The 21,593-nt window shown below is 46.8% G+C and overlaps 2 protein-coding genes across 3 annotated transcripts in view; one reads left to right on the top strand and one right to left on the bottom strand.

The window, feature by feature from the left end:
* LOC143770331 (uncharacterized) overlaps window positions 1-21,593 on the bottom strand; it is a 600,942-nt gene that overhangs the window by 86,275 nt on the left and 493,074 nt on the right. The gene's annotated exons all lie outside the window — the stretch shown is intronic.
* On the top strand, window positions 1,485-5,628 carry LOC143770342 (uncharacterized). Its single transcript, XM_077259875.1, has 6 exons — window positions 1,485-1,747; window positions 1,837-1,911; window positions 2,019-2,105; window positions 2,204-2,420; window positions 2,514-2,673; window positions 2,785-5,628. Exons 1-6 carry the CDS (start codon window positions 1,538-1,540, stop codon window positions 3,782-3,784), a joined length of 1,749 nt encoding a protein of 582 aa, XP_077115990.1. The 5' UTR covers window positions 1,485-1,537; the 3' UTR covers window positions 3,785-5,628.

Consider the following 21,593-nt stretch of genomic DNA (forward strand, 5'->3'; position numbering starts at 1 on the left):
GAGGTTATTTATTTTAAATAAAATGTGTCAAATATATTTTTTCATGGTGTTAACATTAAAAAATTTTGTTTTTTGGGACATGGAAATGAATGGTATAACGTGCAACTTTTTGGGGGGGTTTTGGTGTTCACCTGTATGAACATTTCTGACATCATTTTAGTAGGGTGTTTATCATTGAACATTACCTAGTTCAGGGGGTGGTCTAACTATAGATCCATTATACATATAACAGATAAACCAGGACACAGCCGCTGCCCACCAGGACACAGCCACTGCCCACCAGGACACAGCCGCTGCCCACCAGGACACAGCCGCTGCCCACCAGGACACAGCCACTGCCCACCAGGACACAGCCGCTGCCCACCAGGACCACAGCTAAAGAGCTAGAAGTAAGTTTTGAAGACCCCAATCTGCTACTTCAATGTGTCGAGCAGATTGCAAGTGTGTCTTTAACTTACAGAACCACCAGGACACAGCCGCTGCCCACCAGGACACAGCCGCTGCCCACCAGGACACAGCCACTGCCCACCAGGACACAGCCGCTGCCCACCAGGACCACAGCTAAAGAGCTAGAAGTAAGTTTTGAAGACCCCAATCTGCTACTTCAATGTGTCGAGCAGATTGCAAGTGTGTCTTTAACTTACAGAACCACCAGGACACAGCCGCTGCCCACCAGGACACAGCCGCTGCCCACCAGGACACAGCCACTGCCCACCAGGACACAGCCGCTGCCCACCAGGACCACAGCTAAAGAGCTAGAAGTAAGTTTTGAAGACCCCAATCTGCTACTTCAATGTGTCGAGCAGATTGCAAGTGTGTCTTTAACTTACAGAACCACCAGGACACAGCCGCTGCCCACCAGGACACAGCCGCTGCCCACCAGGACACAGCCACTGCCCACCAGGACACAGCCGCTGCCCACCAGGACCACAGCTAAAGAGCTAGAAGTAAGTTTTGAAGACCCCAATCTGCTACTTCAATGTGTCGAGCAGATTGCAAGTGTGTCTTTAACTTACAGAACCACCAGGACACAGCCGCTGCCCACCAGGACACAGCCGCTGCCCACCAGGACACAGCCACTGCCCACCAGGACACAGCCGCTGCCCACCAGGACCACAGCTAAAGAGCTAGAAGTAAGTTTTGAAGACCCCAATCTGCTACTTCAATGTGTCGAGCAGATTGCAAGTGTGTCTTTAACTTACAGAACCACCAGGACACAGCCGCTGCCCACCAGGACACAGCCGCTGCCCACCAGGACACAGCCACTGCCCACCAGGACACAGCCGCTGCCCACCAGGACCACAGCTAAAGAGCTAGAAGTAAGTTTTGAAGACCCCAATCTGCTACTTCAATGTGTCGAGCAGATTGCAAGTGTGTCTTTAACTTACAGAACCACCAGGACACAGCCGCTGCCCACCAGGACACAGCCGCTGCCCACCAGGACACAGCCACTGCCCACCAGGACACAGCCGCTGCCCACCAGGACCACAGCTAAAGAGCTAGAAGTAAGTTTTGAAGACCCCAATCTGCTACTTCAATGTGTCGAGCAGATTGCAAGTGTGTCTTTAACTTACAGAACCACCAGGACACAGCCGCTGCCCACCAGGACACAGCCGCTGCCCACCAGGACACAGCCACTGCCCACCAGGACACAGCCACTGCCCACCAGGACACAGCCGCTGCCCACCAGGACCACAAAACGATGTCCTCTTCTGACAGCCCTCCTCCACAGCAACAGCGTGTATCGGTAAGTTAACACAAAATTTTTTTTTTTTTTTAAATTTCTTTAAATTAAATTTTTATGGATAACTACATGCATACATTATGTTTCAACAGGAAGCTGAATCAGATGAGGAGCTGTCAGAAGGGGGCGAGACGGGTGGAGAGATGCAAGTGGAGGAGGAACCAAGTGTAAGTAGTGGTGAAACAGTTGCTTCGCACATCACACTGCACCATACACAAAACAGATTACTAAACACCTGCCTACCTTAACTGAGAATTTGTTTCCTTCATTTCAGGCTGCTGCTGCTGCTCCTGCTGCTGCCGCTGAAGGCTCTCCCAGACAGTCCCAGAGTCGGCGGACTCGTCGCCACGGTCGGCCATCAGTGAGTTTTTTTTTTTTTGGGGGAGGGGGATTCTATTGGTACTTTAGTATTTCAGTGTACTAATTTGTTTGTTTTCCTTTTTTTTTTTTTTGACACAGGCTTCACAGCGTGCTCCCGCAGAAGAGGAGGATGATGATGATGATGACATTGATGTAGACTGTCTCATCGAGGAGGTTCGTGAGCGGGAGCCGCTGTGGAACATGGCTGACCGCAGGCATGCAGATACCGGTGTCACCCGTCGGCTCTGGGACGAAGTGTGTCGCACCCTGTTTCCAAGGCGGGAGAGCCTTCATCCTCAGCAGCAGAGCAAACTAGGTAAGTATTCACTTTCCAGTGATGTTTTGAGCTGACTGTAATGTATTGCATTTACCAATTTTTTGTTTTTTCTTTTGATTCTTGTCTTCACAGTTGGAAAGGTTAGGAAGCGGTGGCGGTCACTGAGGGATCGCTTTAAGAGGGAATTCAATGATGAGATGAAGGCCCCGAGTGGCTCTGCAGGAAGGAAGAGGAGCAGATATAAATATGGCCAGGCCCTCTCCTTCCTGAGGCGAACAATGCTGAGCAGAGTGTAAGTATTCTACAGCCCAATTATAACCATGTTAACCTGTCTACTTAGTTTGCTTTCAGTCAGGGCTTTTTCATTCCAATGTATTAATTTCTTTTGTTTTTTCTTTCACAGCACCTTCTCCAGCCACCGGGCGCCTGCATCTTCCTCTGCGCCCTCTGGAGCGATCCCTCCTGAGTCCGCCACTGAGGGCCACGTCGGTAGGCCCCACACCTCTGTCCCCTCCTCTGACCCCTCTGTCCTCTCCTCTGACCCCTCTGTCCCCTCCACTTCATCCGCCCCAAGCAGTGGAGCATTATTGCAGGCTTCATTGCTCGCATCTGATGCTGAACAGTTAGCGTTCCCTTTACCCCACCCCTCTGATCCTGCCACCTCGACACCACCATTAGGTTCGTGGCGGCAGCGCCAGAGGGGTCAGGAAAGGAGCTATGCTCCTGAGTTCTTACACCTGAATGCATCCTTCCAAGGCTCTTTCAAAATTTTGGGAGAGCAAGTGACTGCTGGTTTCAACATGGTGCAATCACGCATCAGTGAAACAAGCCAGGAAACCAGCAGTCGCTTGGATAGGCTGCATTCAGCTGTAAGTCCCGATCCGGCCAACCTTTTTTTCCAATCCATGCTCATGAGCATGGAGAAGCTTTCTTTTGAGCAACAGATGCGGGTAATGAATACCTGCCATAATGCTGCACTGCAGGCCATTAATGAATCGACCCACACACCTCACCACACCTCCACTCCAATTCCACACCATACCCCCCATTACCAAACCCAGCCCCAATACCCACACCAGCAGCATTACCAAACCCAGCTCCAATCCCCACACCAGCACCATTACCAAACCCCACGCCACTCCCACTACCCTACCCAGTCACAATACCCGACCCAGTCCCCACAACAATCCCGGCCCCTAGACCAAATTACTTCCCCAATGTTTTCCTTACTGAACTTTTCTCTTCCACCTACCCCAACACCACCCCCCTCTGGTCAGCCTCTTGGTTTAACCCCCACTTCCACTGCACCCCAAACAAGTAGGGTTTCCCCACCTATCGACGTGGTCCAACCTTCCGGCACATCCTCCTCTCATATCTCCACCCAACACTTTGAAAATTTGTAAAGTGTGTAAATAAGATTCTAAAAAATGTTCTAATTTTTCTATAAAAATGTTGGAAAATATATATATATTTTTTTGGCAAAACAAAAAAAAAAAAAAAAAAAAAGAGTTAAAATAAATTTCTGATTACAATTCTACTCTTTGTGTGTGTGTGGATTTATTAAGGTAATATAATAAAAAAAGGTTTAATAAAAACAAACACCAGACATGTAAAGGGTATAACATAATGGTTTTACTAGCAAGAAAACCACGCTTTTGGGCCTTTTTTTTGGGGGGGGGGGGCAGAAACACTTTTTTTACATAACCAAAACACATGGGAAACAGGTTACACATGGGAAACAGGTTACACAATCATGTCTTGCCACGGGATCCGCCCGACAGGTGAGACAAAATAATCGGCAAACTGGTCCCTCATCCTTGTAACTGAACTTGTAGAGCGAACCGAGCTGCTGCGGTAGTCCCACAAGGTGGTCTCCAACTCTTCATCATCCAAAGAAACGGGCTCCTTTGACAGGACAAAGTTGTGGAGCACCACACAGGCTTTAACTACCTCGTCTATAGTTGTTGTTTTCAGCTTGATAGCCGTCAGCAGAACTCGCCACTTCGCCGTCAATATGCCAAAGGAACACTCCACTACTCTTCGTGCTCTAGTAAGCCGGTAATTAAAGACCCGCTTGGTATGGTTTAAGTTCCGGCTACTGTACGGTTTCAGTAGGTGCAGCGACAGTTGAAAGGCTTCATCACCTACAAAGACATATTCCAGGGCTGGGTCATTTGTTCCTGGCAGTGGTCTGGCTGGCGGGAAATCGTAGCTCTCTCCATAAAGGCAACGACCCATCGGAGAGTTTTTAAACACTTGCGAATCATTGGACCGTCCATACGCTCCAATGTCCACGGCAAGGAACCTGCAGTTGGCGTCTGCAATAGCCATAAGGACGATGGAGAAATACTTCTTATAATTATAATACTCCGATCCTGTTCCTGCCGGTTTCGCAATCCTTATGTGTTTCCCGTCAACTGCACCCACACAATTAGGGAAATTGCAAATTTGCTGAAACTCTTCAGCACTTCGCAACCAGATTTCCGTGGATGGTTGGGGGATATACTCTGGTTGCAAAGTGGTCCAAACAGCCCGACATGTGTCCTTCACTATTCCAGAGATAGTTGAAATGCCCAGCCTGAACTGATAATGGAGCGAAGTCATAGATTCACCCGTAGCTAGGAAACTTTATAAAAAAAAAAAAAAAAAAAATGTTAAAAATTGTTTGTCTGTGCAATTTTTTATAATATGGCACTGTTAATTTTTTTTAAAATGACAGGAGACCCAATAAAACCAGCATGAATCCGGTGTAAAAAAACAGTGGAATGTCCGCCAAGAAAACCCAAATTACATGCTGCAGAAAATAGTGCGCAATATGTCAGCGCAGTATTGTCTGCAGCATGTAATATAACATTCAAAATGACCAATGACAGGAAAAAAGCAGTTGCATGTCATCAAACCCAAAAAACCCAAAAAAAAAAAAACTGCAGAAAATGCAACGCAATATTTCAGCGCAGTATTTTCTGCAGTCTGTTATCTAACATTCAATATGAGCAATGACATTTAAATAAAGCAGTTGAATGTCCGCCAAGAAAACACAAACTACATGCTGCAGAAAATAGTGCGCAATATGTCAGCGCAGTATTGTCTGCAGCATGTAATATAACATTCAAAATGACCAATGACAGGAAAAAAGCAGTTGCATGTCATCAAACCCAAAAAAACCAAAAAAAAAAAAAACTGCAGAAAATGCAACGCAATATTTCAGCACAGTATTTTCTGCAGTCTGTTAACATTCAATATCAGCAATGACATTTAAATAAAGCAGTTGAATGTCCGCCAAGAAAACCAAAACTACATGCTGCAGAAAATAGTGCGCAATATGCCAGCGCAGTATTTTCTGCAGCATGTAATATAACATTCAATATCAGCAATGAAATAAAAAAAAGAGGCTTACCGCAGGGTCACCATCAGCCGCTCCGCCGGTGTGATGGCAAGCCTCATCCTTGTATCCTGTCTTCGGATGACATCCTCCAGTTTTGCAAGCAAAAAATCAAAATGTTCAATCCTCATCCGCACGTAGTTGTGGAATTTGTGTGGATTGTGCCGCAACTCCAGGTACAGAGTGGACTGGACACCCCGGGTCATCCGTAGTTGATTAATCGGATGAATCCACATTCGTCTTCGTCTCCGTTGCTGCAGAAGCATCCTACGCCTTTCCGCTGCCGCCTCCTTCTCCCGCACTATGATATCCAGGCGATTTGTCTCAAAGATAACGTCGGTAACCAAACTAGCAATCCTCCCAAGAACACCTTCCATCGCTGCCACAAAACTAAAACCCACAAAGATGGGCTGTAAATACAGTACTATATAGTTTTTCAAATTTTCCAGTAGCCAATCAAATTTTGGGAGCCTCCCCTTTTAAAAACGGATCCGTCGGAAAAACGGATACAACGGATGGTAAAACGGATACAACGTATGCAACGCATCCAGTATTTTCGACGGAAACGTTTAGCGGATTTGCGACGGATCCGTCGAAATGCTGGATGCGTGGCATACGTTTGTCACCGTTTTTCACTTTTTTGACGCATCCGTTTTTTCGGCCAAAAAACGGATTTGCGACGTAATGCAGTTAACGCTAGTGTGAAACTAGCCTTAGGCTACTTTCACACTGGCGTTAACTGCAATACGTCGCAATGCGTCGTTTTGGCGAAAAAACGCATCCTGCAAAAGTGCTTGCAGGATGCGTTTTTTCTGCATTGACTAACATTAGCGACGCATTTGCGACGTATTGACACACGTCGCAACCATCGTGCGACGGTTGCGCCGTGTTGTGGCGGACCGTCGGGACCAAAAAACGTTACATGTAACGTTTTTTGCTCCCGACGGTCCGCTTTTTCCGACCGCACATGCGCGGCCGGAACTCCGCCCCCACCTCCCCGCACTTCCCCGCACCTCACAATGGGGCAGCGGATGCGCTGGAAAAATGCATCCGCTGCCCCCGTTGTGCGACGGAGACAACGCTAGCGTCGGTGACCTCGGCCCGACGCACTGCGACGGGCCGGGCCCGACGCTAGTGTGAAAGTAGCCTTACAAAGCCTCAGATCCTGGAAATTTAAAACATTACGGGTCTTGGAAAATGGCGACAAGAGCAAATTTTTTTATTTTTTATTTTTCTTACAAATTTCAGAATTGTTTTCACCGCTTAAATAGCACAGCTATACATGTTTGGTATCTGTGTACTGACCTGGGGAATCCTATTACCAGGTCAGTTTTACCATATACTGAATATGGTAAATAAAAAACCCTCAAAAAACATTGTGGAATTGTACTTTTTTTGCAATTTAAGCACACTTGGAATTTTTTTTTTCCTGTTTTCCAGTACACTATATGGTAGAATATATGGTGTCATTCAAAAGTGTAACTTGTCCTGAATAAACAAGCCCTCATACAGCTAAGTGGACAGAAAAATAAGAAAGATATAGTTCTTGGAAGAAGGGCAGGATAAAACAAAAACAGAAAATCGTTCCTTGGGAAGAAGTTAAAATCCTTGTACTAGCCATAAAAATACGGTAGCTCCAGCGGGCCTAAATGAACAAGTTAGTTTCAGTTCCTTCTTGTAATTGAGTCTCCATGTATTTTGTATTGTGTGTGTCCTTTAAATTTTTAATTTCTACTTATGTCTTGTTCTTGTTTTTAATATAGAATGTAGCTTTTTGTGATGACGCCAAAACAAGCATGTTTCAAAGAACATTATGATGGAATGTTGGGGGAGTATGTCCTACCATAAGATCTGGAAGATGGATCCAAAACATGTCTCTTTTTTGTGAACTTATGGGGAAACCTATGAAGCAGCATCACTATTTAATAGTATATGTTTTTTGTATTATTGCACTAATTATGTATGTTCATAATAATATTTACAGTGGGGCAAAAAAGTATTTAGTCAGTCAGCAATAGTGCAAGTTCCACCACTTAAAAAGATGAGAGGCGTCTGTAATTTACATCATAGGTAGACCTCAACTATGGGAGACAAACTGAGAAAAAAAAATCCAGAAAATCACATTGTCTGTTTTTTTATCATTTTATTTGCATTTTATGGTGGAAAATAAGTATTTGGTCAGAAACAAAATTTCATCTCAATACTTTGTAATAAATCCTTTGTTGGCAATGACAGAGGTCAAATGTTTTCTGTAAGTCTTCACAAGGCTGCCACACACTGTTGTTGGTATTTTGGCCCATTCCTCCATGCAGATCTCCTCTAGAGCAGTGATGTTTTTGGCTTTTCGCTTGGCAACACGGACTTTCAACTCCCTCCAAAGGTTTTCTATAGGGTTGAGATCTGGAGACTGGCTAGGCCACTCCAGGACCTTGAAATGCTTCTTACGAAGCCACTCCTTCATTGCCCTGGCGGTGTGCTTTGGATCATTGTCATGTTGAAAGACCCAGCCACGTTTCAACTTCAATGCCCTTGCTGATGGAAGGAGGTTTGCACTCAAAATCTCACGATACATGGCCCCATTCATTCTTTCATGTACCCGGATCAGTCGTCCTGGCCCCTTTGCAGAGAAACAGCCCCAAAGCATGATGTTTCCACCACCATGCTTTACAGTAGGTATGGTGTTTGATTGATGCAACTCAGTATTCTTTTTCCTCCAAACACGACAAGTTGTGTTTCTACCAAACAGTTCCAGTTTGGATTCATCAGACCATAGGACATTCTCCCAAAACTCCTCTGGATCATCCAAATGCTCTCTAGCAAACTTCAGACGGGCCCAGACATGTACTGGCTTAAGCAGGGGGACACGTCTGGCACTGCAGGATCTGAGTCCATAGTGGCGTAGTGTGCTACTTATGGTAGGCCTTGTTACATTGGTCCCAGCTCTCTGCAGTTCATTCACTAGGTCCCCCCGCGTGGTTCTGGGATTTTTGCTCACTGTTCTTGTGATCATTCTGACCCCACGGGGTGGGATTTTGCGTGGAGCCCCAGATCGAGGGAGATTATCAGTGGTCTTGTATGTCTTCCATTTTCTAATTATTGCTCCCACTGTTGATTTCTTCACTCCAAGCTGGTTGGCTATTGCAGATTCAGTCTTCCCAGCCTGGTGCAGGGCTACAATTTTGTTTCTGGTGTCCTTTGACAGCTCTTTGGTCTTCACCATAGTGGAGTTTGGAGTCAGACTGTTTGAGGGTGTGCACAGGCATCTTTTTATACTGATAACAAGTTTAAACAGGTGCCATTACTACAGGTAATGAGTGGAGGAAAGAGGAGACTCTTAAAGAAGAAGTTACAGGTCTGTGAGAGCCAGAAATCTTGATTGTTTGTTTCTGACCAAATACTTATTTTCCACCATAAAATGCAAATAAAATGATAAAAAAACAGACAATGTGATTTTCTGGATTTTTTTTCCTCAGTTTGTCTCCCATAGTTGAGGTCTACCTATGATGTAAATTACAGACGCCTCTCATCTTTTTAAGTGGTGGAACTTGCACTATTGCTGACTGACTAAATACTTTTTTGCCCCACTGTATATTTAATAACACAAGGACAATTGTCCATTTTTTGATGTCACATATTTAATGTCATGTGGATATATTCCGTACTGTATGCTATTTCACTATATAGCACAGTACATGTAGTATTGTGCACTGTTTAAGTTTTAATATTAAGAATTGTATATATGAGTAGTTTAATGATTATATTATAGGTGTGTATAGACTGTTGATTTATTAAAACTTGTAAGCGGGTTTACGTTGCAAAAGTGGTGGGTACACTGGACAGTAAACAGTTAATGGTCACAGACGCTGCAGCATAGTTCTTCCCCCTTTTGACATGGGCGGGTTACCTTTCTGTGCACAGTGCGCATGTCTTCCATGACTGGTGTCCCGGGGCATTGTGGACGGCGCCTTGTAGTAACGTTTGCGCCTCAGTGACGTCATCGAGACGTCCCTGGATGCGCTCCGTCATGGTGGGCGCCAGACATGATGCAGTACCCGGCGCGGTCAGCGGCGCACATGCGCTACATCCTGTGCACAATTAAGGACAGTCGAAAATCATATATAAATCTCCCCCACACACACCACAGTACCGCCCCCTGACGAAGCCAACGCGAAACGCGCGTTGGGGCTGCACTGTGCGACCATCCGCTGCCTGCTATATGGGTAAGAGAGCATACCAGGTTCATTACGTTGAGTTGTTGAAAGATAGAGACATTTTGGTGATAGCAGAGATGTTAGGATATATAATAATAGTGTATCCTGGGGGTTTTTCTTGTCCCATAAAATACTATAGTGGCACTAAGCACTTTACTAATTTAATAGCAGTGAGTGGCTGGTCGCACAGGTCTGGTACCGTTTTTGCTTTCCCTTGCTGAGCATGTTATGTTGGTTATATGGTATTTTATGAGAAATGTGATTATTGTTAAAATAAATAAAATTGGTATTTTTTTATATATGAATTTGGACTAGATCTCCTTTTGTCTATACATTTAATAGCCATAAAAATAGCAGCACGGGCGCCCCCTGCAGGCTTCAGTCATTTAATGTTCTTGGTGGGTTTACTAACAAACTAAAAAAATAATGTCTATAAAATCTATGTAATTGGGGTTAGGGTACCTTCTTAATTCCTAAATGTGTAGACAGTTATCAGGCAGGCAGAATTTACAAGTCATTACAGAGGTGGTCCACTACTAGGACAACCCCTTCTTGGTAAGAATGTTTGGCCCCCCATAAAATAATAAAGCCTGTACTCACCTTCCATGCTGGCGTCATTCAACATTTCCTGTCTTGTGCTGTTATGGAGTCACTAGCATGCTCACTATTGGAAATTATGAACTTGACATAGGGTATACGTGAGTTCCGTGATCTGGAAAATTCACCCAATTCCCTTAAATAGGCCCCAAAAACAGCCTAAAGAATAAAAATTAGATCGCACGCAAATTAATAGACTGATACAAATGTTGGATTTAATTGGCCACAGCAGCCATTTTATTAAAATAAAATATAACAGAACTTTTATAACAACCCAGAATAGGAGGGGCGGTCCTCGAGGCCCTAAAGTTATAAAACTCAGCATCCCAAATTCCACAATGTCCAGCCCAGGATAAGTCTTACCCCCAGCCGTAAAGCACCAGCTCAGGGACAGATAACCAATCCTGGTCCACCGAACCCACCCCCATGCCAGGGGCCCATAAATCCACCTCACGCGGGATAACCGGACCGCGCCTTGTTAAATTCTCTCATGGGGGGTCCAGGACCTCTCAAGATCCCCCCCCCATTAAACCACCATTTACCATTTCCACCGACCTCGAGGACCTCCACCCCCGCCAAACTGCCGTGACAACATTCACAAAACAACAAATACATTTAGGCACCTCTTTAAAGAGTACACAAAAAACCCTCGCGGGTCGACTTCTCCCCCATTACTCTAACCAAACAAGGGAGGGCGGGTGGGAGATTCCTCACTTGTCACGCAGGTACCTAAAATGGATGCCTGCGTGAGGAGTGTGCCCCCTTTTATGTGCCCCCTCCCCGCAGACCCCCCAGCTCCGCCCACTACATTCAAAAAATGCCATTAAGCCACCTCCTCATATTCCAATTAACCCTTAACTATATACACCCATCAAAAACTGCTCCAGCTCCCCAGGTCCCACGTAACCCCGTCATGGCGGCCTCCCCTTAAGTGCCGTGGGCCCCCCAGTACGGCCTTTCTTGACATAGGGTATACGTGAGTTCCGTGATCTGGAAAATTCACCCAATTCCCTTAAATAGGCCCCAAAAACAGCCTAAAGAATAAAAATTAGATCGCACGCAAATTAATAGACTGATACAAATGTTGGATTTAATTGGCCACAGCAGCCATTTTATTAAAATAAAATATAACAGAACTTTTATAACAACCCAGAATAGGAGGGGCGGTCCTCGAGGCCCTAAAGTTATAAAACTCAGCATCCCAAATTCCACAATGTCCAGCCCAGGATAAGTCTTACCCCCAGCCGTAAAGCACCAGCTCAGGGACAGATAACCAATCCTGGTCCACCGAACCCACCCCCATGCCAGGGGCCCATAAATCCACCTCACGCGGGATAACCGGACCGCGCCTTGTTAAATTCTCTCATGGGGGGTCCAGGACCTCTCAAGATCCCCCCCCCATTAAACCACCATTTACCATTTCCACCGACCTCGAGGACCTCCACCCCCGCCAAAAAACACGAATGGCCTGACACCTTAGCCATTCATGTCCCTCCACACCTTCAGGCTTAATTCAATGCCACTGCGGATAGCCAAACACCACATGTCATTTCCCACCGCGTTCAGGTGCACGCCATCGGCTCTCCAGTAAGCTCCTTGCCCCGATTCCAAGTCCACATGTCTCACGGCCAACGCACTATTCCTCACTATGAACCGAGATATAGCCCTGTTTATTTTGATCCGGGCCCTATTCACCCCTTCAAGAGATCTAGCACCTCGCCAATTTTTACGCGGAATGATGTCAGACCACACCAACAACACTTTTGGAAACATGTCCCAGAACCGCAGGATATCAAATTTAATATCCTTAATCAGCTCCCTACAAGACCGTTTAGCCAAATCATTACCCCCTAGATGAATCACCACAATCTCTGGTACTCTATCCAATCTAACAAAGCGATGGAATTCAGGTAACCATTCCTTCCACAGCATACCCCTTTTACCGATCCATCGTAAAGTCACTGTGTCTCGGGAAAGACCCAATTGGCGACCGTCCGGGCGAACTGCAGCACGCAATGCAGCCCACACAACATACGAGTGCCCCATGATCCAGACGAGCACCGGATCAGCCCCTGCAATAAAGAAAGAAAGGCAACAAACAATTAACTCACCACAGCCGCCCCTAATTCACAATAGGTTTGGGCGAACATACGACCGGAATCTTGAAGATTCCCACCTCCCAATTCTCCTAACCACATCTTCTCCAAGGCCCAACCTAGCGGCTTCAGTCGCTGCCCCGATCCTGAAAGAATGCCCGCTATATTGAGTTGCAGGTAAGCCAGCTGCAACCAAACATTTCCTAAATACCGAAACAAACTGAAAACAGGACAAGAAAGCCCCATTTTCATGCACCAACAATGGCTCATCCAACGCACCGCCCTTTGCCAAGTACTCCTTCACTGAAGCCACAGGGCATAAAGGGGATCCCTCAACACTGAACAGCACCACTTTGCACCCTTTCCCATACACGTCCGTCTTTGAGGCCTTAACAAACACCACCACCCTGTTCCCTTCCACATCAACGTTTTCTCTTAATAAAGTACCTCTTTTACTAACGGACGGGCTAACCAACTCTCCTAACCGAAATGCCCCGAAGAAGGCCAACGAAAAGGCTGCCCGGAACAGAACCACTTCCCATTCGGAAAAACACACCCCCTGCAACTGCCGACCAATAGCTGAAAGCACCTCATACGACACCGGACGCCGTCCGTCTGAGGCCTTCCACCCTTTTTTCCAACCCCGAGCAACTTGCCGAACCAAAAAGGATTTCGTTATATCCCTACGCCCTCTGCATTTAAGGTTGAATGCTAGCCCCGCCAAAAACTTATTCAAACGCGAAACAGACCAACCTGCCTCCCAATGATGACCGAGGAACAACAACAAACCATACTCCTCCTCTATATCTGGATCCAAACTTGACATCCAGGATTCCCACAGGCTCCAAGCCTGATTATAATGAGACCAAGATGAGTCCGCGAGCGATTTGGTAAACAACTCCGCTACGGCCCTCGCGGCAGGTTCCACAATTTGACTGGACAATCCAGACCCGCGCTCTCCGCCTGGGGTGCCAAATCCCGGAAAAGCTGCCCCTGAAATTGAGAAAGAGCGACAACTATTGGATCTGGCGCTGACAAGCCAACTTCAAATACAATCCATAAATTGAACTTAAGGCCCAGAAAAACCAAGTGCTGCAAGACCTTCACTACCGCCGGCGTAGCCGCTGATAACGAGTTCACCGCCGTCACTGTTCCATCATGCTCACAACAAAAAGAAATCTTCAAGTTCCTCAATTTGTCGCCCCACAGGGCCAACGCCACTACCCTGGGGAACAAATGCAGTAGTAGCCGATTGTTCGTCAACCCTTCCTCCTTCCATTCTTCAGGCCACGCCGCTGCAGACCAGCTACCACGAAAGAAAAGACCAAATCCACTCCCTTCGACAACATGAACCAAAATGCCCAAGGAAGCGGCATATGCAACAGGCTGAATCCACAGAGATCTACCGTTGTACTCGTCAAGAAAATCTGCCCACACCTTCAAATCATCACGAAATTCTTTCTTTATCCTGATAAAATGCAAAGGGGACTTTACCCCAACTGTTGCCAACGATAGGCGGCGGCAGAACGCACGACCCATCGGCATTATCCTGCAGGCAAAGTTCAGTTTCCCTAACAGGGATTGCAAACCGCGCAAATTTATCTTTTTCAAACCGATCACATTAACCACATCCTGACGTAATGCGATGAGCTTATCTGCGGGTAGCCTACACTCCATTGCTACCGTATCAATTTCAATGCCTAGGAAGCTCAACACTGTCACCGGACCAACTGTTTTTTCCTCCGCCAAAGGCACACCGAAGTTTTTTGCCACACTCTCCATTGTGTGCAACAAGATCGAGCAATCTGCTGATTCCGCTGGCCCTATAAACAGAAAGTCGTCTAGATAGTGTGAACATGAACGAATCCCAGACATGTCCTTCACCACCCATTCCAGGAACGTGCTGAAGGCCTCAAAATAAGCGCAAGAAATTGAGCAACCCATGGGAAGGCAACGATCAACCAAAATAGCCGCCATCCCAAAAACAACCCAATAGATGCAAACAGTCGGGATGAACTGGCAACAAACGAAAGGCCGCTTCGATGTCGGTCTTCGCCAGCTTAGCCCCCTTTCCGCATGTTCGAACCCACTCCATCGCTGAATCGAATGATAAGTACGACACCGAACTTAACTTGGGGTCGATACCATCATTAACCGAAGATCCCTTCGGAAATGATAGGTGATGGATCAACCTATACTTATTAGGTTCCTTCTTAGGGACCACGCCAAGAGGTGACACCCTCAAATTTGCAAACGGAGGAGCAACATACGGGCCTGCCATTCTTCCCAAAGCAACTTCCTTCTTCAACTTATCCGACACAACTTCCGGGAATTGTAGCGCCGATTTCAAATTCTATCTTTTCAAACTAACGACTTGCTCAACATAAGGAATTCTGAAACCTTCCTTAAAACCATCACGTAATAACGCCGCAGCTGACCTATCTGGGTATCTACTTAGAAATGCCTCCATCACGACCCACTGTACCGGACTCACCCCTTTTTTCAGCAGAGTCTCCGCCTTTTTGCCTGTTACCTCTGAAACATTTTGAGGCGCTATGCGCCCCCCCACATGAAGAACACTCGTGTCTAAATTTACACTTGCTCCCGAATCTGCATACCCCATCATTGAAGGCGAAACACAGTCCTTTTTGTACAGCCGCCGAGTGTCCTGACTGTCCCGAACTCCCGGCGCTCCCATGAAAAGGCTGGCTGGTCTGACCTAAACGGGCCGGGACCATAACTCTCATCCACAACGCTATGTCCTTGTGATCCCACCTAATGTTCGGTCTAAAAGCCTTCCGCTGACGAAATTGTTCGTCATAGCGTAACCAACCTTGTCCCCCGTAGGTCCTGTAGGCCTCCCCTATGGCATCTAAATAACAAAATAGCGCCGAGCAATTTTCTGGGGCCTTCTCCCCAATTATGCTAGCCATAATAGCAAAAGCCTGTAGCCAATTTGAAAATGATCTGGGAATCAATCTATATCTCCGTTTCTCCTCATCCTCTTTCTTAGAGTCCTCCTTTCTAGGTCTGTCCAAGTTAAATCTCTCTAGGGGTAAAAGAGAAAAAATTTCTATGTACTCCCCTTTCCAGATTTTTTCCCTAATTTCTTGTTTTAAGTGCGCCCCTAAAGGGCCCTCAAAACAGACGTAAACCTCCCCCTTAGCCGCATCGTCCAGTTGCGGGACGTCCTCCTTCTCCTTATCCCGCGAAGCTCCTTCACTTGACGCATCAATCCCTGACCCAGGCCCTACTGATAACGCCGGTGTAGCACCGCCAGTCTCTCTCGATGAGCCCCCAGTGTTTGACGCAGGACCCGCACTGCTGGATAAACCCGAAAAATCCGGTAACTGTCTAGACCCCTCAAACGACCCCGTATGTCCCAACCAAGCTGCTGACGGCAAAGCCCCCCTGCTAATCCCGGACCCCCACAAGCCTGCTAGCTCACCTAGACCTCTCAGAATTAAACCCATACCCCCACTAGCAACTCCCGAAGTTACATCAGTACTCCTAGCCTCAGGGGAAACTATGCCTGGCATATTAAGCAAAGGAAAAATGTTCTCACCTAGCTGCCTGGGTGCTGTGAGCCCAGCAGCCGAAGGTCCAGCTCCCAGCCGAAGGTGTCCGTATTCCATGCCGGACTGATCCGCGATGTTGGCCGCCGAACTCCTGCCAACCGTAACTGGAGACTGGCGACCTGGTGAAGACGCTGACTGCCCTGGCGCTGCAGATGTGGAATAGGCCGAGCCAGCATCCTGCCGCCCGCTGGAAGATGAGTAGCTTCTTGGTGCTGATACGTCCCTGTCATCGCCTCCCGAAGCCATCGATTGACGCCTGTCAGAAACTGTAAAATCCTGGCCACCACCAGCAGAGGGCGCTGCTGCGCTGATATTGCTGGAGCTGTGACCAGAAACCTGAAAACCCTGGCCATCACCAGCAGAGGGCGCTGCTGCGTTGTTATTGCTGGAGCTGTGCGCTGCTAAGGGCCGCACGCTGCTGGCAGAGCCGACCGACTGCCGCTCGCATGGTCTCCGCTGCTGAGGGGCCGCCGCAACTGACCCCCGTCTCCTCGGCTCACGCTGCCTCCCACGCCGAGCGGTGCCAGCAGACGTGCTGGCGGCCGCAGACCCTGCTCCTGCACCAGACGCCCCACGCCGACCGGTCACTGAAGGAGGGGAGGAAGGTTCCGCCCCCCGGTGTAGGCCCCGCCGTTCAATAGGATTCCTCCCGGCGCTGCGCTGCACGGTGGAGGGGGCAGCGCTGCTTACCGGAGGGTCCCTGGAGGGGCTCCTGTTTCGGCGCCGGGCCCTGGGGATCACATCGGGACTTAGGCGCGCCGGAGGTCTGGTCCTCCGCGGCCGGCGCCCGTCCTGCTGAACCTGGGAAGGTGCCTCAGATGTATTCTGGAGGAGACTGGTCACCGAAGCATTCAGCCAGTCGGTCCCCTGAGAGCTGGCTGCCGTCCGGAGACGCTGAAGGATCGCTTCAATATCCATGCCGGTTAGTGTAACGGAGATTCCTCACTTGTCACGCAGGTACCTAAAATGGATGCCTGCGTGAGGAGTGTGCCCCCTTTTATGTGCCCCCTCCCCGCAGACCCCCCAGCTCCGCCCACTACATTCAAAAAATGCCATTAAGCCACCTCCTCATATTCCAATTAACCCTTAACTATATACACCCATCAAAAACTGCTCCAGCTCCCCAGGTCCCACGTAACCCCGTCATGGCGGCCTCCCCTTAAGTGCCGTGGGCCCCCCAGTACGGCCTTTCTTAACCCCTTAACCCCCAAGGGTGGTTTGCATGTTAATGACCGGGCCAATTTTTACAATTCTGACCACTGTCCCTATATGAGGTTATAACTCTGGAACACTTCAATGGATCCCGGTGATTCTGACACTGTTTTCTCGCGACATATTGTACTTCATGTTAGTAGTAAAATTTCCTTGACATTACTTGCGCTTATTTATGAAAAAAATGGAAATTTGGCGAAGATTTTGCAATTTTCCAACTTTGAATTTTCATGCACTTAAATCACAGAGATACTGTATGTCACACAAAATACTTAATAAATAACATTTCCCACGTCTACTTTACATCAGCACAATTTTGGAACCAATTTTTTTTTGTTAGGGCGTTATAAGGGTTAAAAGTTGACCAGCAATTTTTCATTTTTACAACACCATTTTTTTTTTAGGGACCACATCACATTTGAAGTCAATTTGAGGGGCCTATATGATAGAAATTACCGAAGTGTGACACCGTTCTAAAAACTACGCAGATACCCCATATGTGGGGGGGCATTGTTTGGGCGCATAGCAGAGCTCGGAAGGGAAGGAGTGCCGTTTGACTTTTCAATGCAAAATTGACTGGAATTGAGATAGGACACCATGTCACATTTGGAGAGCCACTAATGTGCCTAAACAGTGAAACCCCCCACAAGTGACACCATTTTGGAAAGTAGACTCCATAAGGAACTTATCTAGATGTGTGGTGAGCACTTTGACCCAACAAGTGCTTCACAGAAGTTTATAATATAGAGCCGTAAAATACAAAATCATATTTTTCATAAAAATCATCTTTTCGCCCCCAATTTTTTTTTTTCCCAAGGTTAAAAGGAGAAATTGGACACCAAAAGTTGTTGTGCAATTTGTCCTGAGTACGTTGATACCCCATGTGTGGGGGTAAACCACTGTTTGAGTGCATGGCAGAGATCGGAAGGGAAGGAGTGCCGTTTGACTTTTGAATGCAAAATTGACTAGAATTGAGGACGCCAATTTTTTCACTGATGACGCTGTATGGCGGCTCTTTTTTGCGGAACAAGATGACGTTTTTACCAGTACCATGTTTATTTATATCCATATTTTTGATCACGTGTTATTCCACTTTTTGTTCGTAGGTATGATGATAAAGCATTGTTTTTTGCCTGCTTTTTTTTACGGTGTTCACTGAAGGGGTTAACTAGTTTTATAGTTCGGGTCGTTATGGACGCAGCGATACTAAATTTGTGTACTTTTTTTTTTTTTTATCTACATAAAGAAATGTATTTATTGGAACAATATATATATATATTTTTCTTTATTTAGGAATTTATTTTTTTATTTTTTACACATGAATATTTTTTTACTTTTTTACATTGTCCCAGGGTGGGACATCACTGTATAGTGTCAGATCGCTGTACTGACACTTTGCAAAGCACTGTGTAAGATCAGCGATCTGACAGGCAGTGCAGGAGGCTTGCCGGCGCCTGCTCTCAGCAGGAGCTTGCAAGCCACCTCTCTACAGGACCCGGAAAGATCTTAGATCTGGGGCCTGCAGGGAGGAGGATGGAGGAGATGCTCGGAACAATGCGATCACATTGAGCCCCCTCCCTGCACGATGCTTCCCTATGCCGCCGGAACGCTGCAATCATGTTTGATTGCAGTGCTACGGGGGTTAATGTGCTGGGAGCGGTCCATGACCGCTCCTGGCACATAGTGCCGGATGTCAGCTGTAATAATCAGCTAACACCCAGCCGCGATCGGCCGGTCTCCCCCCGTGAGCGTGGCTGATCGCCTAGGACGTACTATCCCGTCACTGGGAATTAAGTCCCAGGTCACCTCGATGGGATAGTACATTTGATGGCAGAAAGGGGTTAAAGAAGTTGAACACTACTTGGACAACTTTTTTCATACCCCTCACTTGGCCCCCATAAAATAATAAAGCCTACCTATACTCACCTCCCATGCTGGTGCCATTCCCGTGGTGTCAGCGCTGGCTCTCCCTAGGGCTCTCATGTGGTTGTTGTGATACTTGATCCCGGCACCCAATCAGTGCTGGTGTCACTTTCTCTTTCTTCAGACAAATCGAACATGAAGAGGAAGTACGGGCTGCAGCTGATCTCATACTTTCTCTTCCTGCTCAATTCTACAGGAGGCGGATGTGTAGTATGTTATATTTTTAAATGATTTCAACACTCCAATTTAATTAATACTAATTATGGAGACTTAACAAAACAGCGGGGATAGTGATGTCAATGCTGATTTGGCGCCGGCGTCACGTGTCACAACACTGCACGTGTGTCCCAGAGAGAACCAGTGCCGACACCACGGGAATGGTGCCAGCACAGGAGGTGAGTTTAGGCTTTATTATTTTATGGGGGCCAAGTGAGGGGTATGAGAAAAGTTGTCCAAGTAGTGGACAACTTCTTTAAAGGGAACCTGTCACCCCAAAATCGAGGATGGGCTAAGCCCACCAGCATCAGGGGCTTATCTACAGCATTCTGGAATGCTGTAAATAAGCCCCCAATGTATCTTAAAAGATGAGAAAAAGAGGTTATATTATACTCACTCAGGGGCGGTCCCGGTCCTGTTCCGGTCCGATGGGTGTCGCGGTCCGGTCCGTCGCCTCCTATCTTCATCAGATGACGTCCTCTTCTGGTCTTCACGCTGTGGCTCCGGCACAGGCATACTTTGTCTGCCCTGTTGAAGGCAGAGCAAAGTACTGCAGTGCGCAGGCGCTGTAGATAAGCCCCTAATGCCGATGGGCTTAGCTCACCGTCGATTTTGGGGGTGACAGGTTCCCTTTAAGTTCAACACGTCCACTAGTGAGCTTGCTAGTGACTCCATAACAGCACAAGACAGAGTTACACTATTACAAAAAGTAGTTTAACCAACAGCACTCAGATATCCATGGTGCACGCTCCACAGTCCATGAATCCAACTGGAGAGTTACACTATTATCTCCACAACGAAGAAGAGGAATAAAATGTTGTTCTTTAGTCTCTTTCTCTTGAGGTAGTCAGTTTTGCAATAAGCTTTTTGCTTATGGGGTATCTGCATACACAGGAGAAATTGCACAACAAAATATATGGTGTAATTTCTCCTGTTATCCTTATTAAAATGCAATATTTGGTGCTAAAAAACATTTTTATGGGAAAAATGTGTTTTTTTTATTTTCATGGCTCAACGTTATAAACTTCTGAGAAGCACCTGGGGGTTCAAGGTGCTCCCCACACATCTAGATAAGTTTTCTGAGGGATCTAGACTTCAAAATGGTGTCACTTGTGAGCGGTTTCCACTGCTTAGGCACATCAGCGGCTGTCTAAACACGACATGGCTTCCGCTAATTATTCCAGCAAATTTTACATGAAAAAAGGTCAAATGGTGCTCCTTCATTTTCGAGCCCTGCAGTGTGCCCAAAAAGTGGTTTTCTACAACTTATGGGGTATCGTCATGCTCAGGAGAAATTGGACAAAGAATTTTGGGGTCCATTTTCTCTTGTTTCTTTTGTGAAAATAAAAAAATGTGGGTCTAAATTAACATTTTTGTGAAAAAAAGGTAAATGTTCATTTTTTCCTTCTACATTCCATTAAAACCTGTGAAGCACCTACTTCTTGGATCCCGGTCAGACGCCTCTCACACAACCAAACCAGATCTCACACTTTGCACTGATGAGGGGCAGGACCCTGAAACACAATGTCTGCAAATTGAGATTCTGGTTATGGCTTTTATCCTAAGTCATGTAACAAGGCTCGTTAAAGGGTTGACATGACTTCTAGGATTGCTACTTCCTATAGGTGGCACTAGAGTTCTAGTCCTCTTCCTCGCTGAAGAGACAATTTGCATATTTCCCAGAGGAACACTGCGGCCTCATCTCGGCATGCTTAACATGTCACTCTCCACAAGGAGAAACGCTCCATTATAATGATAATGCACAGTGTCCTCCCCGAGGTGATCCCATTTTTGACTGTATTTTCAAAGTTCGACCGGTCATTGAACACTTCAGCAACAAGCTCCAAAGGGACATCTCATCTGCATGGATGAATCCCTAATTCATTTCAAGGGGAGGCTCAAATTCTGGCAATACCTGCCTAGTAAGAAATCAAGGAGTAAGAAATCAAGGCTCTAATCTTTAGAGATCAGGAAAAAGCAGGCCTCATTACTTCCGG

This window comes from Ranitomeya variabilis, chromosome 1 (genome assembly GCF_051348905.1).
Source record: "Ranitomeya variabilis isolate aRanVar5 chromosome 1, aRanVar5.hap1, whole genome shotgun sequence".
Taxonomy (NCBI): Eukaryota; Metazoa; Chordata; class Amphibia; order Anura; family Dendrobatidae; genus Ranitomeya; species Ranitomeya variabilis.

What these genes read in the sequence shown, in the direction of transcription:
- LOC143770342 (XM_077259875.1), top strand. Translation starts at nt 1,538, where the DNA reads ATGTGTCGAGCAGATTGCAAGTGTGTCTTTAACTTACAGAACCACCAG. An exon ending in AAGTGGAGGAGGAACCAAGT is followed by an intron (nt 1,912 to 2,018) that starts GTAAGTAGTGGT and finishes CCTTCATTTCAG; the next exon opens with GCTGCTGCTGCTGCTCCTGC. An exon ending in GTCGCCACGGTCGGCCATCA is followed by an intron (nt 2,106 to 2,203) that starts GTGAGTTTTTTT and finishes TTTTTGACACAG; the next exon opens with GCTTCACAGCGTGCTCCCGC.